The sequence below is a fragment of the Lagopus leucura genome, unplaced genomic scaffold, assembly GCF_019238085.1.
Source record: "Lagopus leucura isolate 7727_CA_CO unplaced genomic scaffold, USGS_WTPT01 Super-Scaffold_100001, whole genome shotgun sequence".
NCBI classification, from domain to species: Eukaryota; Metazoa; Chordata; class Aves; order Galliformes; family Phasianidae; genus Lagopus; species Lagopus leucura.
The window spans coordinates 22,925,065-22,951,643 of NW_024962262.1; the positions used below are offsets into that span (position 1 = coordinate 22,925,065).

The 26,579-nt window shown below is 39.5% G+C and overlaps 1 protein-coding gene across 2 annotated transcripts in view; it reads right to left on the reverse strand.

Annotated features, from left to right (window-relative positions):
* KLHL1 (kelch like family member 1) overlaps window positions 1–26,579 on the reverse strand; it is a 233,951-nt gene that overhangs the window by 25,502 nt on the left and 181,870 nt on the right. For both annotated transcript variants that reach the window (XM_042867520.1, XM_042867519.1), the window contains 2 exons: window positions 24,668–24,854; window positions 7,112–7,336 (listed from right to left, as the gene is read on the reverse strand). In XM_042867520.1, the coding sequence (XP_042723454.1) occupies window positions 7,112–7,336; window positions 24,668–24,854 (412 nt within the window). The remainder of the gene's footprint in view (window positions 1–7,111; window positions 7,337–24,667; window positions 24,855–26,579) is intronic.

The following is a 26,579-nucleotide window of genomic DNA, read 5'->3' on the forward strand; positions in this document are numbered from 1 at the left end:
TTATCTGTATTTTCTTCACTGCACATTCTCTTTTTTTCTTCCCTTTAACTACCGTGTTGGATATTAGAGCAATAAGTGTGGAAATGGAAAATTACACTGTGTCTAAGAAGTAGTAAGAAGGGTCATCCTCTTTCGTTGTTTTATATACTTCATGCCAAATCATGACATCTTATAGTTTTATCATGAGCAAATATATTCTGAGCTTTTTATCCAACAATTCTCTAACTTCCCATATTTTCTTTCCTCCGCCTTCTGAACGTACTCTCTTAAGATTCATACTCGCACACACGAGTTTCATGACAATTAGATTAACAAGTACTCTGTAACCTTAAGAATACTTTCTAGGTACTTAAGAATACATTTACATATATTTAGCTGGATAAAAACAATGGGTTGAAGCCATAACCTACTACATAAACCAAGACTCTGAAATCTTTATGTCCTCTGGGGTCATCTGGATAGAGTGAATTACACCTTAAGCTACAGGTTATAAAAAGAAATCCAAAGCTTTCTCACCAGCAATAAAGGGAAGAAATTTTTATAGCAACTTCACTCAGATGATTCCTGCTTCCAAGAATGAAAGAGGAATAGTATGATCCCATAACCTTCCTGCAATCTAAGCTGAACAGAAGTTGAGTAGCTACTACTGTGTGCCATTATCCTTCTTTCCATTCAGACCAACTTGAAAATACACATTTAGTTATGGACTGTGCAATCCAGATGTTCACAAAGCCAAAAAATGAAGTTGAAGTGTATGCCTAACAATCTAAATCTTGCCCACAACAGAAGCTTAGACAGTTTTTACACAGTTAATGGAAAGCACAAGCCAGTTCAGGATACTTCCCTGAAAAGACAGGTAGCCTAATTTTCCCATAGAAGCATTTATATTGTTTGCTTTGAAACAATAAGCTCAGTGTCATTTGTTTGTTCAGTTCCTTCATTTCTTTTTTTTTTTTTTCTTTTTGTTTCTTCTATTAACCATATTTTCTTTTCTTTCTTTTTTTTTTTTTTGTTTTTGTATATAACATTTGCATTCAGCCTACCACTAATTCCTTACTTCTTCCTTCCCTCTTCTTCCTCTGTGCAGCTTCTTCCTTTTTCCTTTTTATTTTCTGAATTTATCATTCAAAATATATTTTTATACTCCCTCTCCCTTTTTTGTTCTTTCAGTTACTTTCTACTGTAGCTATAAAAGTATTAATTTGGTCTTTCTCTTTCTGATACCAATTTTCATTCATTGTTTTCTGGCTTCACATTACTCTTTTTTATTCCATAATGTTTTATGCCCTATTTGATATTAAATATTAGTATCAAAGACACCAGAATTAGCTAATAGCACATTTCCTGGTATGGTCAGGAAAAAAAATAATAATAACAATAATAATTTTTAAAAAATCAATAAAATGATTAACAATTCACGATAAAATCATGGACAAAAATTGTGTCAGAACTGGAATAAAATTTGTGTATGGAGTGCATTAATTTTAACTCCATATGTGTAGCTCATCACATAAGTCTATTGTCTTCACTGGACTTAAAGTTCTATTAATTTAAACCTCATATCATTACATACCCTAGGAAAACCATTTTACCTTGTAGTACTATTGAGAAGTCAAAATCAGGTCAGTATATCAAAAGTCTGTGCATGAATATGTATAGGCAAATTTTATTCTAAGATGTGACACATTTCATTGCAGGGAAGATATTTAAGACATATACAACACTTTGCAGTTTAGAAATATTTTTTTTCTGCACTGAAAATAAATAAAGATAACTAGCTTAGATGTAGGCATATTAAGTAAACCTAAATTAAATTTAAAGACAATAATTGAGTTTCTATTTGCATTTTGGATTTTGTAAATCAAGACAACAAATGGAAATGAGAGTTCAGATATCACATTCAGCTTCTATATGATCACTATAGGCAATTTAGGAATAACTAGTTAGGGAAAACAGGAATACAACATATCTTGCTTAATGCTGATAGTGGTATGAACGATCCTTGAAAAGCTATGGAATATATGTTTACAACAGAAACGTATGCTCTACCAACCACGATTAGACTATTAAACTTTGTGAAGCATTATTATATTTAAAATTATATATTATTATATATTATTATATTATTTATTTATTTTTATTATTTTATTATCATTATTTATTTTATTTATTTTTATTTTAATTTATTATTTATTTATTAATATAATTTATATTATTATATTATTATTATATTATTATATTATATTATTAATACATTATTATATTTATAATTATTATATTGTGAAACATATAAAGCATTACGTAAAGCATTATGTTCATTACTGACATAATGTGTATACTCATGAGCATATTTCCTATCATGTTGTGTAACAGAAAAAATATAATACTTTGAAACAGCTTCATCGCCGAGGTTCGCTGCTTCAGAGCTGTTCCAGCCAGAACCGCAGCGACCGACCGCGAGCTACACGGGGTTTCGGTCGGCTCCCTCACTCAGGGATCGGCGACACAACAGAGCGGCTGGACAGCTCTCAGCCGGGCAGTTCTCGCGAGAGCAGCTGACGCGGCGGGGGCGTTGCCAGGGCAATGGCTCTGAGCTCACTCCCCTCGCCTACAAAAAGCCTCAAGGACAGAGGAGGAATTGAGGTGTGAGAATCGCCTGGGCTATTTTAATGAGGAGAAACTGTAAGCCAGCCATACACGGGACTACACAGCGAGGATGGTTGTTATCGCTCTCAGGTGAGTAATGAGTGCGAGGGCTCCTGTTAACGAGCCGGCAACGGCGAGAGGGCCGAGCCAGCGCTGCCGGCAGCAGGGCGGGGCTGATCAGTCACACCTAAGGCCATCTAGTGCTGCTAGTGTGCCTGCTGGTTTGCAATGGCTGCACCCCAGTGGAAGGCTACCGCCACAAATATTGTGGAGACCCAGATGGAAGTCCCATGCTCATGCACAAAGAAGACTGCAGCCAAAAAGAGCATGGAGACTGAGGTCCTGTGCATGCTTGAAAGGATTGCTGATTGCTAAGGATTGCTAAGACAAGTGTGGAGACTCAGACTGAGGCCTCAACACAAGATGCTAGTACGCAGGTCACTGGCTGTCATGAGTGCCAGAGCCCGGCCTTTGCAGTGCAGGGCGATGGAGGCAGCACTTGTATAAGATGTGATCAGTAAATGACTTACTCAGCCTTGTGGTCGACCTGAAGGAGGAGGTGGAAAGTCTGAGGACCGTAACAGAGTGTGAGAGACAGACTGATTTGCCAGTCCCTATTGGCCCTGAGATTTTGGCACACAGCTGAGGCTCCGCATGGAGCATGTCACCCCCTGCTGCCTTGCAAACAGGTGGGAGAGGGGAACCGGCAGGCAGACAGTGCTGCAGTGAGCCTTCTGTCTTCTCCTCCTCCTAGCAACAGTTTGAGAAAGGAGGAGGAGTGGAAACAGATACCAGCTTGGCGAAGTGGACATCCCTCATCCCGACCATACTTGGCTCCCCATGTGCCTCTGCGCAATAGGTTTGAGTCCCTGGAAGTCGAGGGAGAGGTGAGTGAGGGTGTGGAGGGAGATCCATCCATGAGGTTACCTCTGGTGAAGTCGTCAACCCTAAGCCTCAAGACTACCTCCACCCAGCAGGACGGAAGGGTGGTTGTCATAGGCAACTCCCTGCTGAGAGGAATGGAAGGCCCTATACGTTGGCCTGACCTTACCCGTGGGGAGGTGTGCTGCCTCCCTGGGGCACAGACCAGGGACATTTCTAGGAAACTTGCTGGACTGATTCGCGCTTCTGATTATTATCCCTTATTGACAGTTCAGGCTGCAGTGACTGCAAGTTGCTAAGAAAAGCCTCAGGGGAAGGAGACAAAAAGAGTGCCACTAGGGTGGAGTGGGTCGTTCAAGGGCTCATACCAAACTTGATGGGCGGAGATGGTGGAATACAAAGGGATGGACTGCAGCATGGGGATGCTGGGGATGCTGCTGTTCTATGGGATCCTAGATCCTCTATGAAAGCAGTGAGACAGAAAGCCCAGCTGAAGTGCCTTTATACCGAGGCACATAGCTGGGGAAATAAGCAGGATGGGTTGGAAACCATGGGGCACTTGGAAAGTTATGACCTTGTTGCTATCACAGAAACATGGTGGGATGACTGCTATAACTGAAATGCTGTCATTGAGGGATACTGGCTCTTTAGAAGAGATAGGTGAGGTAGGAAGGGTGGGGGAGTTGCACTCTGTCAAAGAGTGGATAGGCCGTGAGGAGCTCCCTCTGAGAAACAGTCAGGAACAGGTTGAGAGCCTGTGGGTTAGAATTAGGGATGGGTCTAGCAAAGGCCAGCTGGTGATAGGGGTATACTACATGCCACCTGATCGAGGGGAGACTGTGGATGAGGCTTTCTTGCTTCAGATGTGAAAGGCTTCGTGCTCACAGGCTCTCGTCCTGATGGGGGACTTCAACCATTTGATATCTCCTGGAAAGACCACACAGCGAGCTGCAAGAGGTCCAGGAGGCTCCTGGAATCCACTGATGATAACTTTCTGGTCCAGGTATCGGACAGACTGACCAGAGTTGAAGCTCACCAATGCTGAAGATATCATTAAAGGCATTAAGGTTGGAGGCAGCCTGGACTGCAGTGACCATGCCCTGGTTGAGTTTGTGATCTTGAGGGATGTGAGCCTGGAAAAAAAATGATGTCAGGACCCTGAACTTTGAAAGAGTGAACTTAAAACAGTTCAATGGACTGTTGGCCAAGATCCCCTCAGATGCTGTCTTTAAAAACAAAGATGTTGAGAAGAGCTGGCTACTCTTCAAGGATGCCTTCCTGAAAGCACAAGAGCTCTCCATCCCTCTGAACAAGAAAGCGGGCAGAGGAGGTAGGAAACCGGAATGGCTCAGAAAGGACCTAATGGGCATGCTGAGGGCAAAGAAAGGTGCATACAAGCTCTGGAAACAAGGGCGTGTCACCTGAGAAGAATACAGGGATGCCATCTGGACTTGCGGACATGGGGTCAGGAAAGCCAAGGCGCAGGCGGAACTGAACTTGGTGAGAGACGTGAAAAACAATAGGAAGACATTGTACAGGTGCATTGGCCAGAAGAGATAGGCCAAAGCGAGTGTACCTCCTTTGGTAAATGTAAAAGGAGAACTGGCTTCAAAGGACAAAAAGAAGGCTGAGGTACTGAATGAGTTCTTTGCCTCAGTCTTCACTGGCAGCCAGAATTCTAGTATTTCTCACGTCTCTGAGCCTGGCATCCCTAAACCTCTAGGTGGGGACTGGGATGGTAAGTTCCCCCCAGCTGTAAAGGCAGAGCAAGTTCAAGAATGCCTCATGAGACTGAATGTGTACAAGTGTGTGGGGCAAGATGACGTGCATCCAAGGCTTCTGAAAGAGCTGGCTGAGTTGGTTGCTGAGACCCTCTCCGCCGTATCTGAAAAATCGTGGCTGTCAGGTGAGGTCCTGGATGACTGGAGGAAGGGTCACGTCACTCCCATTTACAAGAAAGGGAGCAAGGAGGACCCGGGGAACTACAGGCTGGTGAGTCTCACCTCTGTGCCTGGGAAGATCATGGAACAGATCCTCCTGAATGACATTTTTGATCACATGTGGAATGAGCTTGTGATCTGAGACAGCCAGGACGGCTTCACCAGGGGAAGGTCATGCTTAACCAGTCTGGTGGCCTTCTATGATGGAGTGACGGCATTGGTGGACAAGGGAAAGGTGACTGATGTGATTTACCTGGACTTGAGAAAGGCCTTTGACATGATCCCCCACCACATCCTTATCTCCAAATTGGAGGGATGTGGATTTGATGGGTGAACCACTCGACGGCTAAGAAACTGGTTGAAAGGCTGCAGACTGAGGGTGGTCATCAATGGCTGTATGTCCAGGTGGAGGCCAGTAATGAGTGGCGTCCCCCAGGAGTCTGTCTTGGGACCAGTGCTCTTTAACATCTTTATCAATGACATCAATGATGGAATCAAGTGCACCCTCAGCAAGTTTGCTGATGACACCAAGCTGAGTGGTGCACTTGACACAGTGAAAGGAAGGGATGCCATTCAGAGGGGCCTTGACAGGCTAGAAAGGTGGGCCTGGGTGAACCTGATGAGGTTGAACACAGCAAAGTGCAAGGTTTTGCACTTGGTCCGGAGGAATCCCAGGCATCTAGACAGACTGGAAGGAGTGGTTCTTGAGAGCAGACCCACAGAGAAGGATCTGGGGGTCCTGACAGATGAAAAGCTTAACATGAGCCAGCAGTGTGCCCTTGCAGCTCGGAAAGCAAATGGTATCCTGGGCTCCATCTGAAGAGATGTGGCCAGCAGGGACATGGAGGTGATTGTCCCCCTCTACTCTGCTCTTGTGAGGCCCTATTTGGAGTACTGTGTCGAGGTCTGGAGCCCCCAGTACAAGAAAGACAGAAATCTATTGGAGAGGGGGATGAGAGCCACAAAGGTGATCAGGGGACTGGAGCACCTCCCCTACGAAGACAGGCTAAGGGAGCTGGGCTTGTTCAGCCTGGAAAAAGAAGGCTGTGGGGTGACCTCATTGGAGCCTTTCAGTACCTAAGGGTAGCCTACAAACAGGAGGGGAATCAACTCTTTGTAAGGGTCGATAACTGCAGGACAAGGGGAAATGGTTTGAAGTTGAGGGAGGGGAGATTTAGGTTCAATGTCAGGGGGAAGCTCTTTACAAAGAAAGTGGCACGGTGCTGGAACAGACTGCCCAGAGAAGTTGTGGATGCCCTGTCCCTGGAGGTGTTGAAGGCCAGACTGGATGGGGCCCAGGGCAGCCTGGTCTCGTATTGAATGTGGAGGTTGGTGGCCCTGCATGTGGCAGGAGGGTTGGAGATTCATGATCCTTGAGGTCCCTTCCAACCCTTGCCATTCTGCCACCAATCTTTTAAAGTTTCTGTTTCTTTTGCTGTCTTGTCTTTTCTTAAGTTTTCATACATCATTAAATCACAAAAAAGTGTCTTATTCTTTACATTCTTAGTGATCTAACAAGCACAATATAAATCTTTATTGATACTGATGAATGTGATATGATAGCTATAGAAACTTAAATTTTGCATTATCATTTACTTATCTGAAAAACTGTGTTAGATTTTTAGAACTTTTTTTTTCCTTACCTAAACCATGCCTATGTGTTGACATTGGTGGTAACACAGTCCAAGCTTTTGTCTTTGGATTGTAACATTCAACAGTGTTCAATGTCTTTAAACCATCACGGCCTCCAATGACAAACAGCTTGTCATCGATGACAGCAACACCGAATTGAAGCCTCCTGCCATTCATCACTCCAGCCTGGATCCATATATTTGTTCTGAGATCATACTTTTCAATAGTTGTAGCACCTGATGAGACACAATAATAAGATAATGTATATAAAATTGGCTACCTTTTTTTATCTATTACAATGTTAGTTATGAAATTGAAAAAAACAAACTAAAGCATCTCTCCAGTATCAAAATATTGTAAGCCTGAATAACAGAATGCATTACCCTTATGATCTTCTACATTTCAGCAGTGTAACTGTCTGAGATAACTGATTTTGTTACAAAGTAAATTTTAGCAAAATATTTAAAGAACATTTTCTTCTGAACTTAGTAATTTGATCCAGGTCCACAGTTGAGTTCAAAAGATATCATTTAATCACAAAAGTAACTTTTAATGTTAAATATTAGATACAAAATTAAGTTTATTAAGAAAACCAGAGACATTAAAGAGCTTGTACAGATCTCAGAAAGTGAATAAGTAACACATCCTATTATCTGAATACAATTATGGGAATCACAGAATCATAGACTGGCTTGGGATGGAAGGAAACTCAAATATCACTGTGTCCCAACCCCCTGCAATGGGCTGAGTTGCCAGCTACCAGATCAGGCTGCCCAGGACCCCTTGCAACCTGGCCTTGAACACCATCAGGGACAGGGCACCCAGAGCTTCTCTGGGCAGCCTGTTGTACTCTCTCACCAGTCCCTGAGTAATGACTTTGCTCCTAACCTAATTCTCTCTTATTTTAGCAAAATACATAACTAATGGTGGTGGCTGTTGAAAAATGGTGTTTTGTAACTGAGAATTTGATCTATCTAAGAGTGTTATTATGTTCTTTGCATCTATTGTAGTTTCCATGGAAGTAAATAGGACGCATTACTTCTGGAGCAACTTATGTGCAATTCAACCAGATATATTAAATCCCTCTCTAGTTTTATGATACCATACATTATATAAACAAATTTTCACATTTGATTAACAAAGACAGGTTTATTTATCTATTTGCCTCTAATTTAAAATTGATTTGTGCAAATGTATTAATTTTTTGTTCTGAAGTAGCAAAATCGCACGCTTTCTCTACAGTGCTGAAGGGCATATTATAGTGATACATTAATATAGCTATTTGATAATGCTTTAAGTTTTTATATGCTGAATGTATTAATATTTAATCTGAAACTGTAACAAATGTATGCTATAATGTAGTCTACCTTAATGCTAAAGATTGCCATTTAAAAGATTTGTTATTCTGATTTCACAAAGTATTACTAGTACAACAAATACAATCTTTGATTTATGCTCAGCTATATATTTTATCGTATTGGTTAAGTCTGAGTTTGGCATAATGCATTATTAAGTTCCATATTTGACTCCTAATCCAGAAGAGTTCCTAGATATGTGAACTCAGTTTATGCAGTACGGCATTTTGCCTATCTGGGAAAAAAAATAAAAAAATAAAATTATCAAAACCTATTTCAGCTATTCATGAAAAATATACATAGCCATGAACTAAAACCTTAGCAATTCTTTCACTTTGAGCAGATCTAAAAAAATAAAAGTATTCTTTAAAACTTGAAAACAGAGGAAAGCCTTCCCTTTATATCAATTTTTTTTTTGTTTTGCAACTACTTTCTTAAACTTAATAGAGCACAGGAACACAAGATGAATGGTTTCAGTAAGTACTAAGCAATTCCCTGTTGAAGTAATGAGATTACACTTGGTTTAAAAACAGACAGTTGTGTCAGATTAGATACCTGGCATTGAAAGAATGTCTTGTCCTAGTGGTGTTCTAATCTAAATTGTTTTGGTTGCTATGAATCTGAAGGTGTAATATTTAACTTGAAAAAATCCTCCAATGGGAAGGTGGTGAAACCACTGGAAGATACAATCAGTGGAGATTTTAGGATGTCTTTAATTGGAGACTATTGACAAGATGCAAATTTTGAATATACTGAACTACAACATAGGGGATCTGACTACATGAATTTACTATTTGCTTACAGCCCTAAAGCCACTCATTAACTTTACTCTTGATAGAAGCAGTTAAGAATTACACTGTTCACATTTTGAACCTAGTTCTTTTTATAATGTTTACACTGTTCTTCATTCCAACACAAACTGAGAAGTACTGGAAATGCTCAGTCAAAAAACAGAACAAACTTCTACTTTTACCTAGGAAGAAAAGTGGCTATTATTTCTAACAAAGTCATAAGTTCAAGGACATGTTATTATTTGATCGTGAAAGTAAATTGATTTTTTGCACCTAAGAAAAAAGAAGAGACAAAACCTTGACTAAGTCCTTTCAAAAGTGCTTAGCTACTTAAATGCTACATCCTCTGGGTATATAAAATCAATAACAGAGTGGAATATTGGTATTTCATTCATCATATATTCTACAGTTTCCTTATATTTCAAAAGGAAAGCATTGTTACATTGCTGAATGTTAACATCACAAAAATGCTAAGCACTACAGAGCACTACTTGACAAAAACAATAGTAGAAGCTCATGAGAACTTACAGATCTTGACTGCTAAGTGAATGGTAGTGGAATGGTCAGGACAACAGGCATTAGCTGACTATGAAAATCTTACTTTAAAGACTTTTCATCAAAGATTTCCAGTGTTGGGGATCGTAGTCGACACCAAGTTGAACGTGACTTAGCATGAGCTCTTGATGCTAAAAAGCCCAATGGTCTTCTTACTTTCACTAGGTTGCCAGCAAGACAGAATAGGTCACCTATACATAGCACTGATGAGGATGCACCTGGAATACTGCAACCAGTTTTGGGCTCCCCAGTACAGGAGAAACATGGAGCTGCTGGAAAGTCCAACAAAGGGCCACAAAGATGAGGACAGTAATGCAGCATGTATCCTATGATGAAAGGATGAGACCTCTAGGACTGTTTAGCCTGGAGAGGAGAAAGCTCAGGGAGAATCTCATCAATGTCTGTAAATATCTGAAAGGAATATACAAAAAGGACAGAGCAAGATTTTTTTCAGTGGTGCCCACTGCCAGAAATAGACTATTAGGCACAAAATGGAACACGGGAGGTTCCAGCTGAACATCACAAAATATTTCTTTACTGTGCGGTTCACTGAGCACTGGCGCACATTCCCCAAAGAGCTTGTGGACTCCTTGAGGATCTTAAAAAAATGCCTGGACAAATGATGCTGGTACTGGGCAACCTCCTCTATGGTGCCCTTCTTCAGCAGGAGAATTGGGCCTGATCAGCTCCAGAGGTTGCTCCCAGATTTCAGCATTCTGTGATACTGCGCATTTGTAGAAGATCTTGAGCTCCATTTTATATTTTCTTCTGCATGTCAGTCTCAGTTGAACATAACACTGCATAGTCCCTCAGAAAGCAGAAAATGAAAGGCACAATTTATGGACAAATGTTTGGAGGCTTATGCTGAGATCAGTGGTGAATAATGTTTCTCTTTACAGTGCATGTCCTCTGATGGATGTACAAAAAGTTCATCAAGAAGCATGTTCACATTTTGATTCCTGCCACTGGCCTTCCCTACTGCAGACAACACTTTAGCGTACAAAAGGCTCCACGAGCTAAGTGCCGGATTGAAATCCAAAGTTATGCATTAGGCTGCTTCAGTGTGAAAAGCTGTGAGGTTTTTTGCATTACACTGTGACAGTCACCAGAGATTTTCCAGAGGCATGTGCTTCAGAGAATCCTAATGCAAAGGACTTTGCCTGATTAACGTGGAAGATTTAGAATAAGCTAGTTCTATTCTTATTCTCATACTAGATTAATGTTGACTTTTGGGGAATTGCCAGGAATTTCCAGCATTCATTTTCTGCATAATCCTGAGCTCTTTGTCCTGCAGATCTTTTTTTGATGATGCTGATTAGCTAGTAACATTCATATTGATAAATCTCACTTCATGATCCAGTCCTCCACTTGGACAAGAATTAGATGAATGCCAAGATACTTCCTTCTCCTCAAACCTTTATTTCTAATGGGGGAAAAAAAAAAAAAATCTATTTTATAGATTGGAAGACAAGAGTGTGTCTAGATAAGACTGTAATACAAACTACTGTGGCCATAGCATCCACCAGCTGCTGTAAAGATGTGCCTGTGCCTGACAGGACTACACAGTCCTGTCACATTGTCAGAAAAGGTTTCAGAGAAATAAGAGCTACTCTGTGAACTTAGTGTACACTCCACTCAGTAGGACACCAGAATTTTGTCAGGGTAGAGCCTGAAAGCAGGAAAGTGGATATGAGGTGAAATGTGATGTCAAAAACTAGAGGTTTCAATTCATTTCCATCCTTAAATCAGTATTACTGACAAGCATTGCTATGTAGGTTGCTGAAAACTTGGAAGCAAGAATGAATTCAAGTTAATATTCAATACACATTCACATACTCATGTCTATATCCAATGCATATATTTTACCTAGAAGCACATATATATATTAAATATACATGTCATTTTGCATAAAACAAGGAAAATTGTGTAACAGAGTATTTGTGTATATCTCTGTTTCAGAGATAAATATAATATAGTAACAGAGAACTTAAGAGTTTCTAAAAGAGAAAGTCATAAGGGCAATTCCTGATTCTGCTTGCACATTTATTCTTCCAAAACTGGTAGTGGGTGTTGATGTCTAGTGCCTGAGACACTAGTGCGACTAGTGCTACCAAAACAAGGTGAATAGACAGAAAAGGAGTGCTTCATCAAGCTGATGGACTGATTATCATAATGCAGCACAGCACTGAGAAAAAGCTCACTTGCAAGAAGCTCTATGAAGGTGTAGTAATCATGAAGGCAACCTTACACATATAATAATATGTATGATGTCATCATACAAATCCCTCAAATCCCTCTGCCCCACTAGTCACAGAACCAGGCCGAACCAGCCCATAAACCGTTGACAATGTATTATATATTATATTATGTATAATTGAAGTTTTTGTCATCATGGATAAAAGTATAACTGGTAGAAATAAAAAACAAACAAAAAAAACCCCAAGAAAACAAAAAAAGCCCCCGAAGTTAAAACATAAAAAAAGACAACTAAACCTTAAGTTTTGGTAACAATAAATTATCATGTTTATAAAATACTAGGCTTTAATTTAAAAGAATAATGAGATAGTAACTAGAGATTGCAAGTCTACATATGTGAGTAAAAACAATGTAGTGCCTCTAGAAAGGTATTAACACTTTTATTTATTTATTTATTTGTTTGTTTGTTTATTTTAAATGCGAGGGAGCTTTTTCCATGTTTATTCTGAACAAGGAACATCCACAGGGTTTAGCGGGTCAGTAGTATTGTATGCATTATGGTAGGTCAAAGTGACTATGATTAATGTCTGTTTTTACAGAAGGTAATCAGTAAGTAATTAAGAGTAAATTATGAGTCACGTTAAAGTTAATATAGTTTATACTATATATACTATATATACTATATAATATATATACTTTGTATATACTTCAATTTTTCCTTGAAGTTTCATCTCTCTACTTGTCAGTAGAAAGCTGACATAACTTTCATCTCACATTCATCTTTAAATGCTACTCTTTTTTTAGTAGAAATTATGTCCTTTCCTCAGTTACAATATCAGCAACAATATTTACTCTCTATACACTGACCAATATTTATATGACTTTATATAAAAGAAGAAATTAGCAAGTCCTATATAATAATAGTATGATAGCAGAAGGAAAACAGAAAACTGGAAACTGCAGAAACGGAAGTGTCAAAAAGGGGGTCTATATATACAAATATATAGACATAATAGAATATATGTAACAGTATATTTTATTTTTGGTAGGCTTTTCAGAGTAACTGATGTATTCATAAGAATCTATTGGTACAGCAGAAGAACTGTGACATAATGAAACCAAAATGATTAATGAAGAGCTTCTTGTTGAATTTACTCAGATAGGATTTTGCTATATTAACAATGATGTGGTAGCACATTTAGAACTGTGACATATCAAACAAACATAGAATCCTTAGAGTTGGAAGAGACCTCTGAAGACCACCTAGTCCAATTGCCCTACAATGAACAGGGATATCCACAGCCAAGACCAGGACCTTATCCAGCAACAACACTAAACTGGGAGGGAGTGTTGATCTGGCTGACAGGAGAAAGGCACTACAAACCTGGATAAACTGGATTAACTGTATGATTTTCAATAGGGCCAAGTGTTGGGTCCTGCATTTTGGTCACAGCAACCACAGGCAACCCTACAGTCTTGGGGAGAAGTGGCTGAAAAACTGCCTGATGGAAAGGAACCTTGGTGTACCGAAGAACATTTGGCTCAACATGAGCCAGCAGTGTGCCCAGGTGGCCAAGAAGGCCGATGGCATCCTGGCTTGTATCAGGAATGGTGTGGAGAGCAGGACTAGGGAAGTCATCCTGCCCCTGTACTCGCCATTGGTGAGGCCTCACATCTAGTACTGTATTCAGTTTTGGGCACCTGCGTACAGAAAGGACATTGAGGTGCTGGAGCAGATCCAAAGAAGGGCAACAAGGCTTGTGAAGGGATTGGAGAATATGTCTTACGAGGAGAGACTGAAGGAACTGGGGCTGTTTAATCTGGAGAAAAGGAGGCTGAGGGGAGACCTTATTGCTCTCTTCAAATATCTGAAAGGTGCTTACATTGAGAGTGGGGTTGGTCTCTTCTCACTGGTGAGAGGTGACAGGATGAGGGAAAATGGCCTAAAGTTGTGCCAGAGTAAGTTTAGGTTGGATATCAAGAAACACTTCTCTACTGAAAGGGTTGTTAAGCACCGGAGTAAGCTCCAGGGTGCTGGCTGAGTCACCATTCCTGAGTATTTCTAAAATCCATTTAGATGTGGTGCTCAGGTACATGAATTAGTGGAGGGCTGTTAAGAGTTAGTATAGTATGGTTAGGTTGCAGTTGGACTTGATCTTCAAGGTCTTTTCCAACCTGAGCAGTTCTATGATTCTATGATTCTCTCCTTGAAAGACTCCAGGAATGGGGCATTGACCAGATCTCAGTGCAACCAGTTCCTATACCTTACCACCCATACTGTAAAAGATTTTTTCCTCATATCTAATGTAAATCTACTTTCTTTGAGCTTGAATCCAATTCCCCTTGTTCTATCAACACAGACCTTAATAAAGAGTTTATCCCCCTCTTTCCTGTAGTTCCCCTTTAGATACTGAAAGGCTGCTATCATGTCACCTCATAGCCTTCTCTTCTCCAAGCTGAACAGCCCCAGGTCTCAGCTGTCCTCATAGGAGAGGTGTTCCATTCCGCGGATCATTTTTGTGGTCCACCTCTGGATGTGCTCCAACAGGTCTGTGTCATTTCTGTACCAAGGAGTCCACATCTGGACACAGTAGTCCAGGTGAGGTATCACCAACACAGAGTAGAGGGATAGGATCGCTTCTCTCAACCTGCAGATCACACTTCTTTTGGTGCAGCCCAAGACATGGCTGGGTTTCTGGGCTAAGAGGGCACATTGCTGGTTCATGCCCAGCTTGCCATCCACCAGGACCCTCAAGTTCTTTTTGACAGGGTTGTGCACAATCCTTTCATCACCCAGCTTGAATTTGTAGTTGCCTTGACCCAGGTTCAAGACCTTGCACTTGGATTTATTGAACCTCATGACATTTACCTGGGCCCACTGCTCAAGCCTGTCTAGGTCTCTCTGGATGGTATCCCATCCTTCTGGTGTGTTGACCACACCCCATAGCTTTGTGTCAGCAAACTTGCTGAGGGTGCACTCGACCACACTGTCAATATCACTGATGAAGATATTGAAGAGTATCGGCCCCAGTACCAACCCCTGGGGGACACCACTCATCATCAATCTCCAGACATTGAGCCATTGATCACCACTCTCTGGACTCAATCCTGCAGCCAGTTCTTCATCCACTGAACAGTCCACCTACCAAATCCACACCTTTCCAATGTAGAGAGAAGGATGTTGTGGACCACCCTATGAAAGGCCTTACTGAAGTCCAGATAGATGACATCCCTTGTCCGCTGATGCAGTGAATGTCATAAACTTACTACTCGTAATTAAAGAAAAACAAATACATTCAGGATAGAAACAGGCTGCTGATTTCAGTCTATGTTCTCAACCACCCTTACTGACAGCCTTACCTTCATCCACTAAGCAGGTCACGTTGTCATAGAAAGAAGTCATAGAATCATAGAATGGCCTGGGTTGAAAAGGACCTCAAAGATCATTGAGTTTCAACTCCCCTGCTATATGCAGGTTGCCAACCACTAGACCAGGCTGCCCAGAGCCACATCCAGCCTGGCCTTGAATGCCTCCAGGGATGGGGCATCCAAACCTTCTTGGGCAACCTCTTCCAGTGCGTCACCACCCTCTGAGTGAAAAACTTCCACCTAATATCTAACCTAAACTTCCCCTGTTTGTCAAACAGTATCTACCATTCATGAACCCATGCTGACTGGGTCTGATCCCCTGGCTGACTTTTAATTGATCCACGATGGCTCCCAAGATTATCCTTTCCATAAACTTCCCTGGCACTGAGGTGAGACTGATAGGTCTGTAGCATCCAGGATCATTTTTCCAGCCCTTTTTGAAGATGGGCATCACATTTGCCTGTCTCAAGAGACAGCTGCCTGTCTTTCTTGAACTGAGGAACCCAGAACTGAGGAACCTTGTGTCCTGTAAATAGAACATGACATTTTTCAGATCGATCCATTCCAAGAAGTAGCCACTCACTGGCAGAGTATTTCAGCTCTTAACATTTCAGTATCTAAATACATTTTGTTCTTACTGTCTGTGCTTGGGTACCTAATATAACTAAGAGATAACAATATTTTCATATATGAAAAGAGAAGATATTAAAGAATGATGCACTTGGTACATTACATATAAATGATGAAATCATGATGAAATGATGAAATACAGCAAAAACCATTCTTTTTTTAGCAACATTATGTATTAATTATCCAGAGATAGACATTTTCCAGTAAAACAAAACAAATGGAATACCCTGATACAAGTAAAATATTCAAAGACACAAATTAAAATAATCTTAACTGTATAAAAAGAATGCATGAAATTACATCTAATCTGTATTCAATTGCAGCTTATTCTTTCAGTTGTGGTTTATTAGACTGCCTTAAGATACTGGACATGAAGGTCTGCAGTAGCAGAACAAAAACAAATACATACATCATTCCAAAAGTAATGCCAGATCTATTTCCTTGGAAACTACAACTAAACATTTAACAAGTGTTGATGAATGTCAGTGAGTGCCATTTGTCCCATAGAGGAATTCAGTAACACACCTTTGCTTCATTTGCACTTCAGTGTCAGCCACCAATTTGTTAGACTACCCCTCAGTTGCTATCTGTCACAAGCAACAAAGTGTAACAGAATATTGTCGGGAAGGTTCAACCTCTAATGAGATACCACCACCATTTGCCCCTTTAATCATGGGCCAACACAATAAAATAAGAGGCGTTACTTTCAGGGCAGCCTTCATACATAGAAAAATCAAGGATCTTACAATGCACATAGTAATTCATAGTAATTTCATAGTAATTTACAGTAATTTCTCTTGCACAAACATATGCAGGCACAACTTCCAAGGGATAGAACACCTCCCCCATGAGGATGGGCTGAGAGAGCTGGGGTTGTTAAGCCTGGAGAAGAGAAGGCACTGTAAAGATGTGAAAGTGGCCTGTCACTATCTTAAAGGGGGCTATAAGAAAGAAGTGAACAGACTCTTTTTTAGGGTGTGTGGTGATAGACCAAGGGGAAATGGTTTCTAATGAAAAAAGGGGAGATTTAGGTATTGGGTATAAGAAAGAGTTTTTTTGGTTTTGTTTTACAATAAGGGTAGTGAAGCACTGGAGGAGTTTCTGCCCAGAGAAATGGCAGAAACTCCATCCTTGAGGACATTCAAGGTCAGGATGAGCAAGCAGTGTAGCTGTAGGTGTCTCTGTTCATTGCAGGGCAGTTGAACTAGATGACCTTTAAAGATCCATTCTAACTCAAACTCTTCTGTGATTCTGTGATTTTTCAGATGGCTAGACCTCTAAAAAAGCATGAGTTATTTTAATTAGTAATGAAGACAAATTATATGGAAAAGACAGGTGAAACAGAACTTTATTAATATCTGTATATATGAGAAACATACTATGGCTGTACCATGCATGTGGCAAGACAAATGATAAGAAGTTAAGGATTTTGATTAATATTCTTGATATTCATTTCAATTTATTTTTTTACATAAATTCTTATGATCCAGATGGTTAGTGGATAAAATTAGCTAAGTACACCACTGCACACTCCAAAATTCTATATTTTTTCCTTTAGTTATCATTTGTAAGCTTGTAAAATTAGAATGTAGCTTTGCTGAAACCTCTGCAATTTCAGCTACATATAAATGTAAGAATGATGGCATATACAAATTGAAAATTACCTCAGACACTGAAATGGATGCCTAACCAATCAACTAAAACAAACAAACAAACAAAAAACAAACCTTGCAAGAAAACCAAACAATAAAATAGTAGCTCTGTGTTCAATACAGGTATTTTCTTAAGAAGGATTTGTTCCTCACAGTTAGAATAATACCAGTATTTAAAACCATGAAGAAAGGCAGGAATACTATATTTATCATTACAAGGATTCTTCCCCCCCACACACACTTTCTGCTGCTTTTGCTATTATTAAAACTGTTGCTGATGCATAGTCATCCGTTTGGCCCAAGATTTAAAGATGCTGCTATGATTAGGTGAAAAACTGATGACCTTGATCTAATGATCTGCAACATTACATCGTGAACTTAAAAGATAGTTACTCAAGTGGAATGAATATGACCTAAGCAGGTTACTAATGCAGGCATCAAGGAGAATACGTCAGTAAAGGAAGAATTATACAGAAACAGAGCAACCGTCACTGTTGCTCTCATTATTTTCACTGTAAGAAATGCCTTTAAGCACTTAAATAAATAACTTGTGTATAATAGTCCTATTTTTTTTTTCTTTTTTTTTTTTTTTTAAATGAATGAATGAATGAATGCGTGTGTATAAGGATTTGCCAGAAAGTTACATGACCAAATATCAGAAAACCTTTGGGAACATTCAATTATTTAAAATGATATCTGTTAATATTGTTAAAAAAGATATTAAAGGCCACCAGTCCCAGTCCTGACCCCCAAATGACATCATTCATCACTGATCTCCATTCGGACACTGAGTCACTGACCACTGTGTACTCTGTTACCAGTACTCCATCCACTGAAAACTCAAAAAAAATTCACATATTTCCAGTTTGGAGAGGATGTTACAAAAGCCTCACTGAAATCCACATAGATGACATCAGTGGCTCTTCCCTTGTCCATAGATGCAGTCATGCTATCATAGAAAGCCAACAGGTTGGTCAGACAGAACTTGCCACTGATTAAACCATGCTAGTTGTCCCATATCACCTCCCTGTCTTCCATGTACCTTAGCACAGCTTTCAGAAGTATCTGCTCCATGACTTTCCCCAGCACAGAGGCTGACAAGTTGATAACTTCCAGAGTCATCCTTTCTACTCTTCTTAAAGATGGATGCTATATTGTCACTAGGGACTTCACCTGACTGCCACAACTTTTCAAAGATTATTGAGTGTGGCTCAGTGACTACATCAGCCATTCCCTCTGGACTCTGAAATGCAAGTATGCTAGACTACCTTTGCTCATCAACAGAAGCATGAGAGTTATGTGGGAGTATATTGGATACAGACACTAATATATCTAAGTGTATTCTTCCATGGTCTACGTATTTTCATGTAAGGCAAAAGCGAAATAAAGGTAATATCTGAAATACTGCTTCAGCAGGGTAATTAATATTTCAGATTCATTTTCTGCACTATGTTGCTAACATCTTCCAGTTTTCAGCAGGGAATACTAATCTTAAATTTAGTGTTCCTATGCACCCTTACATAAGCTACAATTACAAAATATAAGGTTTTTACTCTTCCAGAGCATACTTTTGAATAGGCAACTTAATGCAACTGTTAAAAGACCAGTGTAAAGATACTTAAAAATATGTGGATATAGCACTTAGGGGCATAATAATAATAATTAAAAAAAAATAAAAATGCTTCAATAATTTTGTTTCCCATCCCTATCCCAAGGGCTCAGTACCAACTCTTGGTGAGACCTTGGAGAGGGAACAGAGTACTACTACCTGCTGAAGCCAGGTTGGGTGCGGGTGACATGGCTCGTGGTGGCAGCTGCAGGGGCTAGTGGGGTTTCAGCATCAACTCCTGGAGTATTTAGATACATAGAATCATTTAGTTGGAAAAGAGCTCTAAGATCATCAGGTCCAACCATTAACCTATGTGAGAATCCTTCTTTGTTTTTTGGCTCAAAGCTTGCTTCCTGAGGTATTTCTTGCGATAAGACTCTGAATGATTTGTTGAGGAGGCAACTAATGGGTGCTAACCGTGTGACAATCGATATCGCTTTGGGAACATTTGAAAGCCCCTTCCTCCAGAGCTGCTTGCTCTGTAGAAGAGTGGATGAGAGTGCTCAGGAGTGTTTACTGGTGGAAGATCTGGCCGGTGACTAAACAGCTCCAGCTAGTTGTGGGAAAATTGGGGAACGATACCATCGTGTTCTGTGAGAAACAGGATGCAGATGGGCACCCCTGCTCCCTCTTATCTGCTGGCAAGGCCCGGAAGATGGGAACAAAGGAGTTTCTGCTGAGATCCCAGAGCCAGAAGCTGCCACTCAAAGGAGAGCTGACTCAACCACTTTGGATTTGAGCTGTCACTCTAAAGACAGCTGACTTGACCACTCTGAAACTATTGAAAAGGGGCCATCATCACCATGGTCGTCATTCCGTGTCGTCGTCGTCGTTGTCAACAGAACAACTCTGCCTGACGACCCACCGCTACTGAAGATCAAAGACTGAACTACGAACCAGGCTGGATCCATGGTGGTGACCATCTCCCTCTTGCTGCCTATAAAGATCCCTTGCTTCTTCTTTTCTATCTTTTCTATCGCCCTCCTTCCCTTCCCCATTACCCTAATTCATAATAGTGTCCGTTCTCCCCTTCCCCATTTCCCCTGATTAAGATTTGTAATAAACTGGTCGGACCAACATTTGAACCGTTGCTTCTTAATCTCACGCCGGGTATATAGATAATAAAAGAACCTCCTCTCCCTCCTATAAATTGGAGCGAGACAACCTAGCACTGTCTACCACTAAACCATGTTCTTAAGGACCAAATCTTGACATCTTTTAAATATTTCCAGGGATGTTGGCTAAGTTCCCTGGGGAGCCTGTTTCAACCCTTCACAATCCTTTAAGTGAAGAAATATTTCCTACCTAATATCAAATCTAAAATGCTTTCTCCATATCGCTATGTACACAAAATTTCTCATGAATATTGTTTATATATGTGATGGCAACATGGTTTGTAGTAAATTCCAAACCTGAAAAATGCTATAAGCTGCGTACAAAATGCTACAAAACCATCTCAGCATCTCAGGCACACTTCTTAGAGAGACCAAGAATAATTAACTAAGAGGAAAACCTAGATGCTTTCATTATTTCTGCCTCAATTTTCAGTACTTCCAGCAGACTCCTAAAAGATTAAGAATGTCAGTAGGTTGGACAATACCTCTTTCAGTATTTAAAACATGCCTATATGAGAATGAAAAATTTACAATTAAAATAAATGAGGTTCAAGGAAAGCGTTCTGCAAGAAGTCTTTATAAAAAATGATGACAAAAAACAAAAAACATAACAAAAACACAACAAAAGAGAGAAAAGAGCATTTTAGAAGTTCACTAGAGAAAAGAGCAATTTCATGTAGTTATAATAAATATTACATAAGAAATAAAGCACATTTGATAAAACATTTTTAAAGAAAAAAGATTATTACAAGAGACTGAGAACTAATACAAAAAAAAGGAAAAATATACAACATAGGAAGTTAAGCAGAAGTGACTGAAGACCTCAAAATTTCACATTTTAAAAGCTTCACTTTTTCTTATTGTTGTAGTGAAAGTAATGATCTTTCTAGGCAGCCCGAAATAATCATGACAAAATCTCTAAGGTTTGATAGACCGATGATGCGCTTCACATAGTATCAAAGTAATGTTCCAGATATATTTTATGTTTAATCACAAGACTAAAGCATAAATACATATTTAATAATCAGTAAATGAACTCTGTCCTCTGTTAATGAGATGTCATCTTCCTGGAAGAGGTTTTTTGCTTATGTAATTTTTCATTATTTCCTTGTATTTTCTCCTTCATTTACTTATTTACTTAAAGACTATGATTCAACAAATCATACAATAATCTAGGACTTCGATTCCCAAAAATATTATATACCAGTCTTCTGGGATCTTTTTTTTTCTGCTTTGTTTTTCAAAGGATACTCCTTTTCCTTAGTATTGACAGGTTGAAATATTTCAGTAGAGATCATTCATATTCTGTCATCAACATAACACTGTCTAATTGCTTATACAAATCTCCTCTAGCTGTCTAAATATATTTCTCCTATTGTAATTTTAAAATGCATTTCCTAGGATAGACTGTAAAGACTATGTTCTACCACACAGCTTTGTTCTGTTTGGGATTGCAAGACCAATGTCAGTGTTTTTGCATTCTCAGAAATTGACAAATATCACTTCATGCATTTACTCATTTATTACAGCCTAACACTCTCCTTTTTATGTGCATCTGGACATCTTTTGTCTACTACTAGGTGAATAAATCCTGCTAATTTAAGTTACAGAAGTTAATGTGACTAAATGAATGGGTAAGGGGAACAGAGTATTATCAGAAGCATGTATTTGGAATCACACCTTCCTTACACCTTCCTCTCGTTCTACCAATACAGCCCGTATAAGAAACAAAGAAACAGATTATATGTGTCTTTTAAATCAAATGAATAAGTAAACAAAAATGGGTGAAAAGACATTTAAATGAGGTTTTCACAAGTTGGGAATTAAAATTATTGAATGATCTAACCTTGCTCCATTTCATTCTATCCAGTTAGTACTATGCTACATTAACTTTTCATGTCAGGCATAATTCCAGTCACTGTCTGCTGGAGTTTAATTATCACTTCTTCTATGGAAAGGAGAATAATTATAGGAGAGATTGCAAAACAAAGTTGCTTTAGCATGGTAGGCTACTTTTATGAAGTGGGTCACATAACCTTGAAATACTTTCACAATACCAGCAGTTACCCACTGCTTTATATACAAGCTCTTAAACTGATAATTTGCTTAGCTCACCTCCATCTTACATGTAACATTTTATATCTGGTAACAAACATCAAAAAGCATTAAAAATACACCATTGCAAGTAACAGTAATCCATGTCAGCATTTCTTTGGAGAAAGTTGTGGAGAAAATACTAATTAATGAGGAAAGATAATGCAACATCTGCATCATCTCATGACCTGAAGACTGAGGTGTACTGTACTAATTCACAGTAATTCTTCAAAACATGCAACCAGCACTCAGATTTGCTGAACTGATTTGAGAATCAAGCCTCATAGTGCCCAAATAGCCCTGGATATGGCAGCATCACATGGGATGAACTGAACAGATGCAAGCCAGTGCAAAATGGCTGCAGAGTTATTAGGAACATGTTACATAAGCTGTAACACCCTCCTTTGCAGATGCTACACAGGCACATACAGCTCTCCTGATGCTGTAGTTATGTGGGAAAAATTTCTTTTGAAAAAGATATTACCCTGACTATGCAGCAAAACAACTTCAAGAACTAACCCTAAACACAGATCTGTATGAAGATTTAATTTCATTGCATGCATTTTATTTATTTATTTATTTATTTATTAGAGAACATTCTTTTACAGTAGAACTCTGGCTTCTGAAGGCATATTCTTCAGTCTGAATATTCATAGGAACTGTAGGATACTGTGGAATTGTTACTGAATTTCAAGACAAATTAATAATGAAAACCTCCCCAAAAATATAGGCTTACTAGACAGGCAGCTTTTACCTCAAATATCTTACTTCAGTCAAAAAAAATCAGTGGACTAGCCTTCTTAATCATAACTGCCCACAAAAAATATTTGATAACATTTCTATCATATCACTTCTTACTTTTTTAAAAGCAGTTAATAGCATAATTCAACCCCTCTTCAGATGCTGAGAAAGTGAGAACCCAGTTAAAGCTTTTTGTCCAGTCTTTTCCTCTGACTGACTAATAACTTTTTGCACCTGAAAAGTATTATTCATGCATAAGATTTGCCTTAATTTCAATTGGGATAAAATTGTTTTCTTCAGAACATCTGGCATGGTGGTATGTTTTGGTTCTAGGAGAAAACAATGCTGATAACACACCAACATTTATAATTGTGGCGTTGTATAGAGCCAAGGCCATTCTCAACAAAGCCCTTTTCTAGCCCTGTTTACCCTGCAGAGCATCAAAACTATTTCTGACAAGTTGTTTGCAATGCCAAGCAAAGTATAACTGGGAACCAATTAAAATAAAATAAAATAAAAAAAAAAAGCTGACTCATCCAACTGTTGACAGAATCTCTGTCTGTAGAACATACCTTCTTTCCCAGGACCAGCCTTTAATGAGGTTAACCCAAGAATGAGCCCAGCAAGGGCGGGTGAGGAGTGGGAGGAGAAGACCCAAGGTCCACTCGTTCTGGTCAGGTGAGCAGCACAGCTAAATTGTTTGAACCTATACTTCCTAGGTCAGCCATCCCCTTCACCAGGTGCTCAATTGTTATTCCAGGCAATGACACAAGAGTTCCTCTACATGCCCAAGGAGATGTGATGGAACAGAATTAGGACAGCTAAATTAAGCTGGGCTATGGGGGTATTTTGTACCATATTAGATCATGCAGGAGTTTTGAAGGAGGTGACAATTCATTTCACTCTCTTCAGCTGTTAAGGAGACTACTTGGCATCAATGGGGGGGAAATGAGAAATTGCTTTCACATCACTTGTTATTTACATTGAGATACATGTTCATTTGTTGTAATTATTATCCTTTTCATTTTCTTTGCAAATAGTTTTATGTCAACATATGAGTTCTAGTTTATTGATTCTTTTTATTTATTTATTTATTTATTATCTCTCCCACAAAACAGAAATGAAAGAGAATTTTTATAAAACTAAAAGTAAGGTAAGTGAACGTTGCTACAGATACTTCATTTAAATTCTTGGAAATCACAGTAATTTTGAGCAGAGAATGAACTCAAAACTCAGTTTCAGTTCTCTAACAACATTACATTTTTCTTTAAGTGTAAGTAGATCTTAATTGGACCAAAACTATTGACAGTTTTCCTGACTTGGATTTTGGCAGCAATTCTACACTGACTTACATATGCTCCTTCTCCACCCTAAACAAATAATAGAAAGTTATTTCACTATTTTCTAATAAAGTAAACACAAAATATAACTTTTATAAGGTAACAAATATCATTTAATACCTTTGTTGTTATCCATTCCTCCAACAGCATAAAGTGTCCCAACTGTAGATTTTCTAGGTTTAGTTCTTGGACTTTGCATGAGAGTTCTTCTCTCTGGTAAAAGGTGATATTTCATGGCTTCCAGAATAAGTTTCTGGCATTCTAGGTCATCCTTAAAAAGTGCGTGGTTTTCTAGGTCAGCCAGGATCTGTGGATGACAAGATAATAAAAAATGCCTAGATCACAAAACTGATGTAATGTGTTTATCGTTTTAATACAGAACATAGTCTTTTGTGGGATTGATTATTTGTTTGTTTGTTTGTTTAAAGGACATGAAAAAAAATCAATATTTAACTGAGGTTATCCTAACATCCCTTAAGACTGCTTAACTGAAAACACCGAAGGAAATAAAATATTTTCTTGTATGCTTCAGCCTCCAGGAGCTGTAGGTTCCCAAAGTAACATTGAAAAATTATCCTGAACATGCAGTTACACAACATTTCCATATAAAAACATTGTGCAGTATTTCGTAATACATCCTTTACAAAATAATAACATATATAACATGTATAACTAATAATAATAATAAAAACACCTACAAACAAAGAAACAAAACTTTATTCTACAAGTTTTGAATTTATTGATTTCCTGCATTACTGGCAAAATTAAGGATTAATAATCTAGATGATGGAGCAGATCATCTTGAGGGAAATCAAACAGCATGTGTGGAACAAGTAAGAGATCAGGCCTAGACAGCATGAATACTCCTACAGTATTCTCCCAGAGAAGCTGGCAGTCTATGGCTTGGACAGGTACACTCTTTCCTGGGTAAAGAACTGGCTGGATAGCTGGGCCCAGAGAGTGGTGCTGAATGGAGTTCAATCCAGCTGACGATGGCTCATGAGTGGTGGTCCCTGTGGGTTGGTACTGGGGCCTGTCCTATTCAATACCTTTACCAATGACCTGAATGAAGGAATTGAGTGCACCCTCATTACAGGAAATGTTGATCTACTTGAGGGTAGAAAGGCCTTACAGAGGTATCTGGACAGGCTGGATAGATGAGCTGAGGCCAATGGGATGAAGTTCAACAAGACCAAGTGCCAGATGCTGTACTTTGGCCACGACAACCTCGGGCAGTGCTACAGGCTTGGGGCTGAGTGGCTGGAAGACTATGTAGAAAAAGCAGACCTGGGGGTGTTGATCAATGCTTGGCTGAACATGAACAAGCAGTGTGTCCAGGTGGCCAAGAAGGCCAGTGGTATCAGAAATGTCTTGTATCAGAAGTGTAGCCAGCAGGAGCAGGGAGATGATTCATTCCTCTGTACTCAGCCCTGGTGAGTGCACATCTTGAGTACTGTGTTCAGTTTTGGGCCCCTCACTACAAGAAAGACAATGAGGCCCTGGAGCATGTTAAGAGAGGGACAGCAAAGCTGGTGAGGGGTCTGGAGCACAAATCTTATAGGGAATGGCTGAGGGAGCTGGGATTGTTCAGTCTGGAGATGAGGAGGCCCAAGTGTGACGTTATCACTCTCTACAACTTCCTGAAGGGAGGTTGTGGTGAAGTGTGAGTCAGCCTCTTCTCCCACATCTCTAGCAGTAAGACTAGAGGGAACGGCCTCAAGTTGTGCCAGGAGAGATTAAGGTTGGACATTAGAAATAATTCTCCAAGACAGTGGTCAGATGCTGGACCAAGCTGCCCAGGAAGGTGGTGGAGTCACTGCCCTTGGAGGTGTTCAACAAACGTTTAGTTGTTGTACTGAGGGATGTGGTTTAGTGGGAAATATTGGTGATAGGTGGATAGTTGGATCTTCTTTTCCAACCATGGTGTTTCTATGATTCTGTGTTTCCATAATGTGTCTATCTTCTTCATTGGCATAAAAGCTATAACAGGTTACTACATACAGATGGTCCGTGAATACAGCTGAAAAAAATT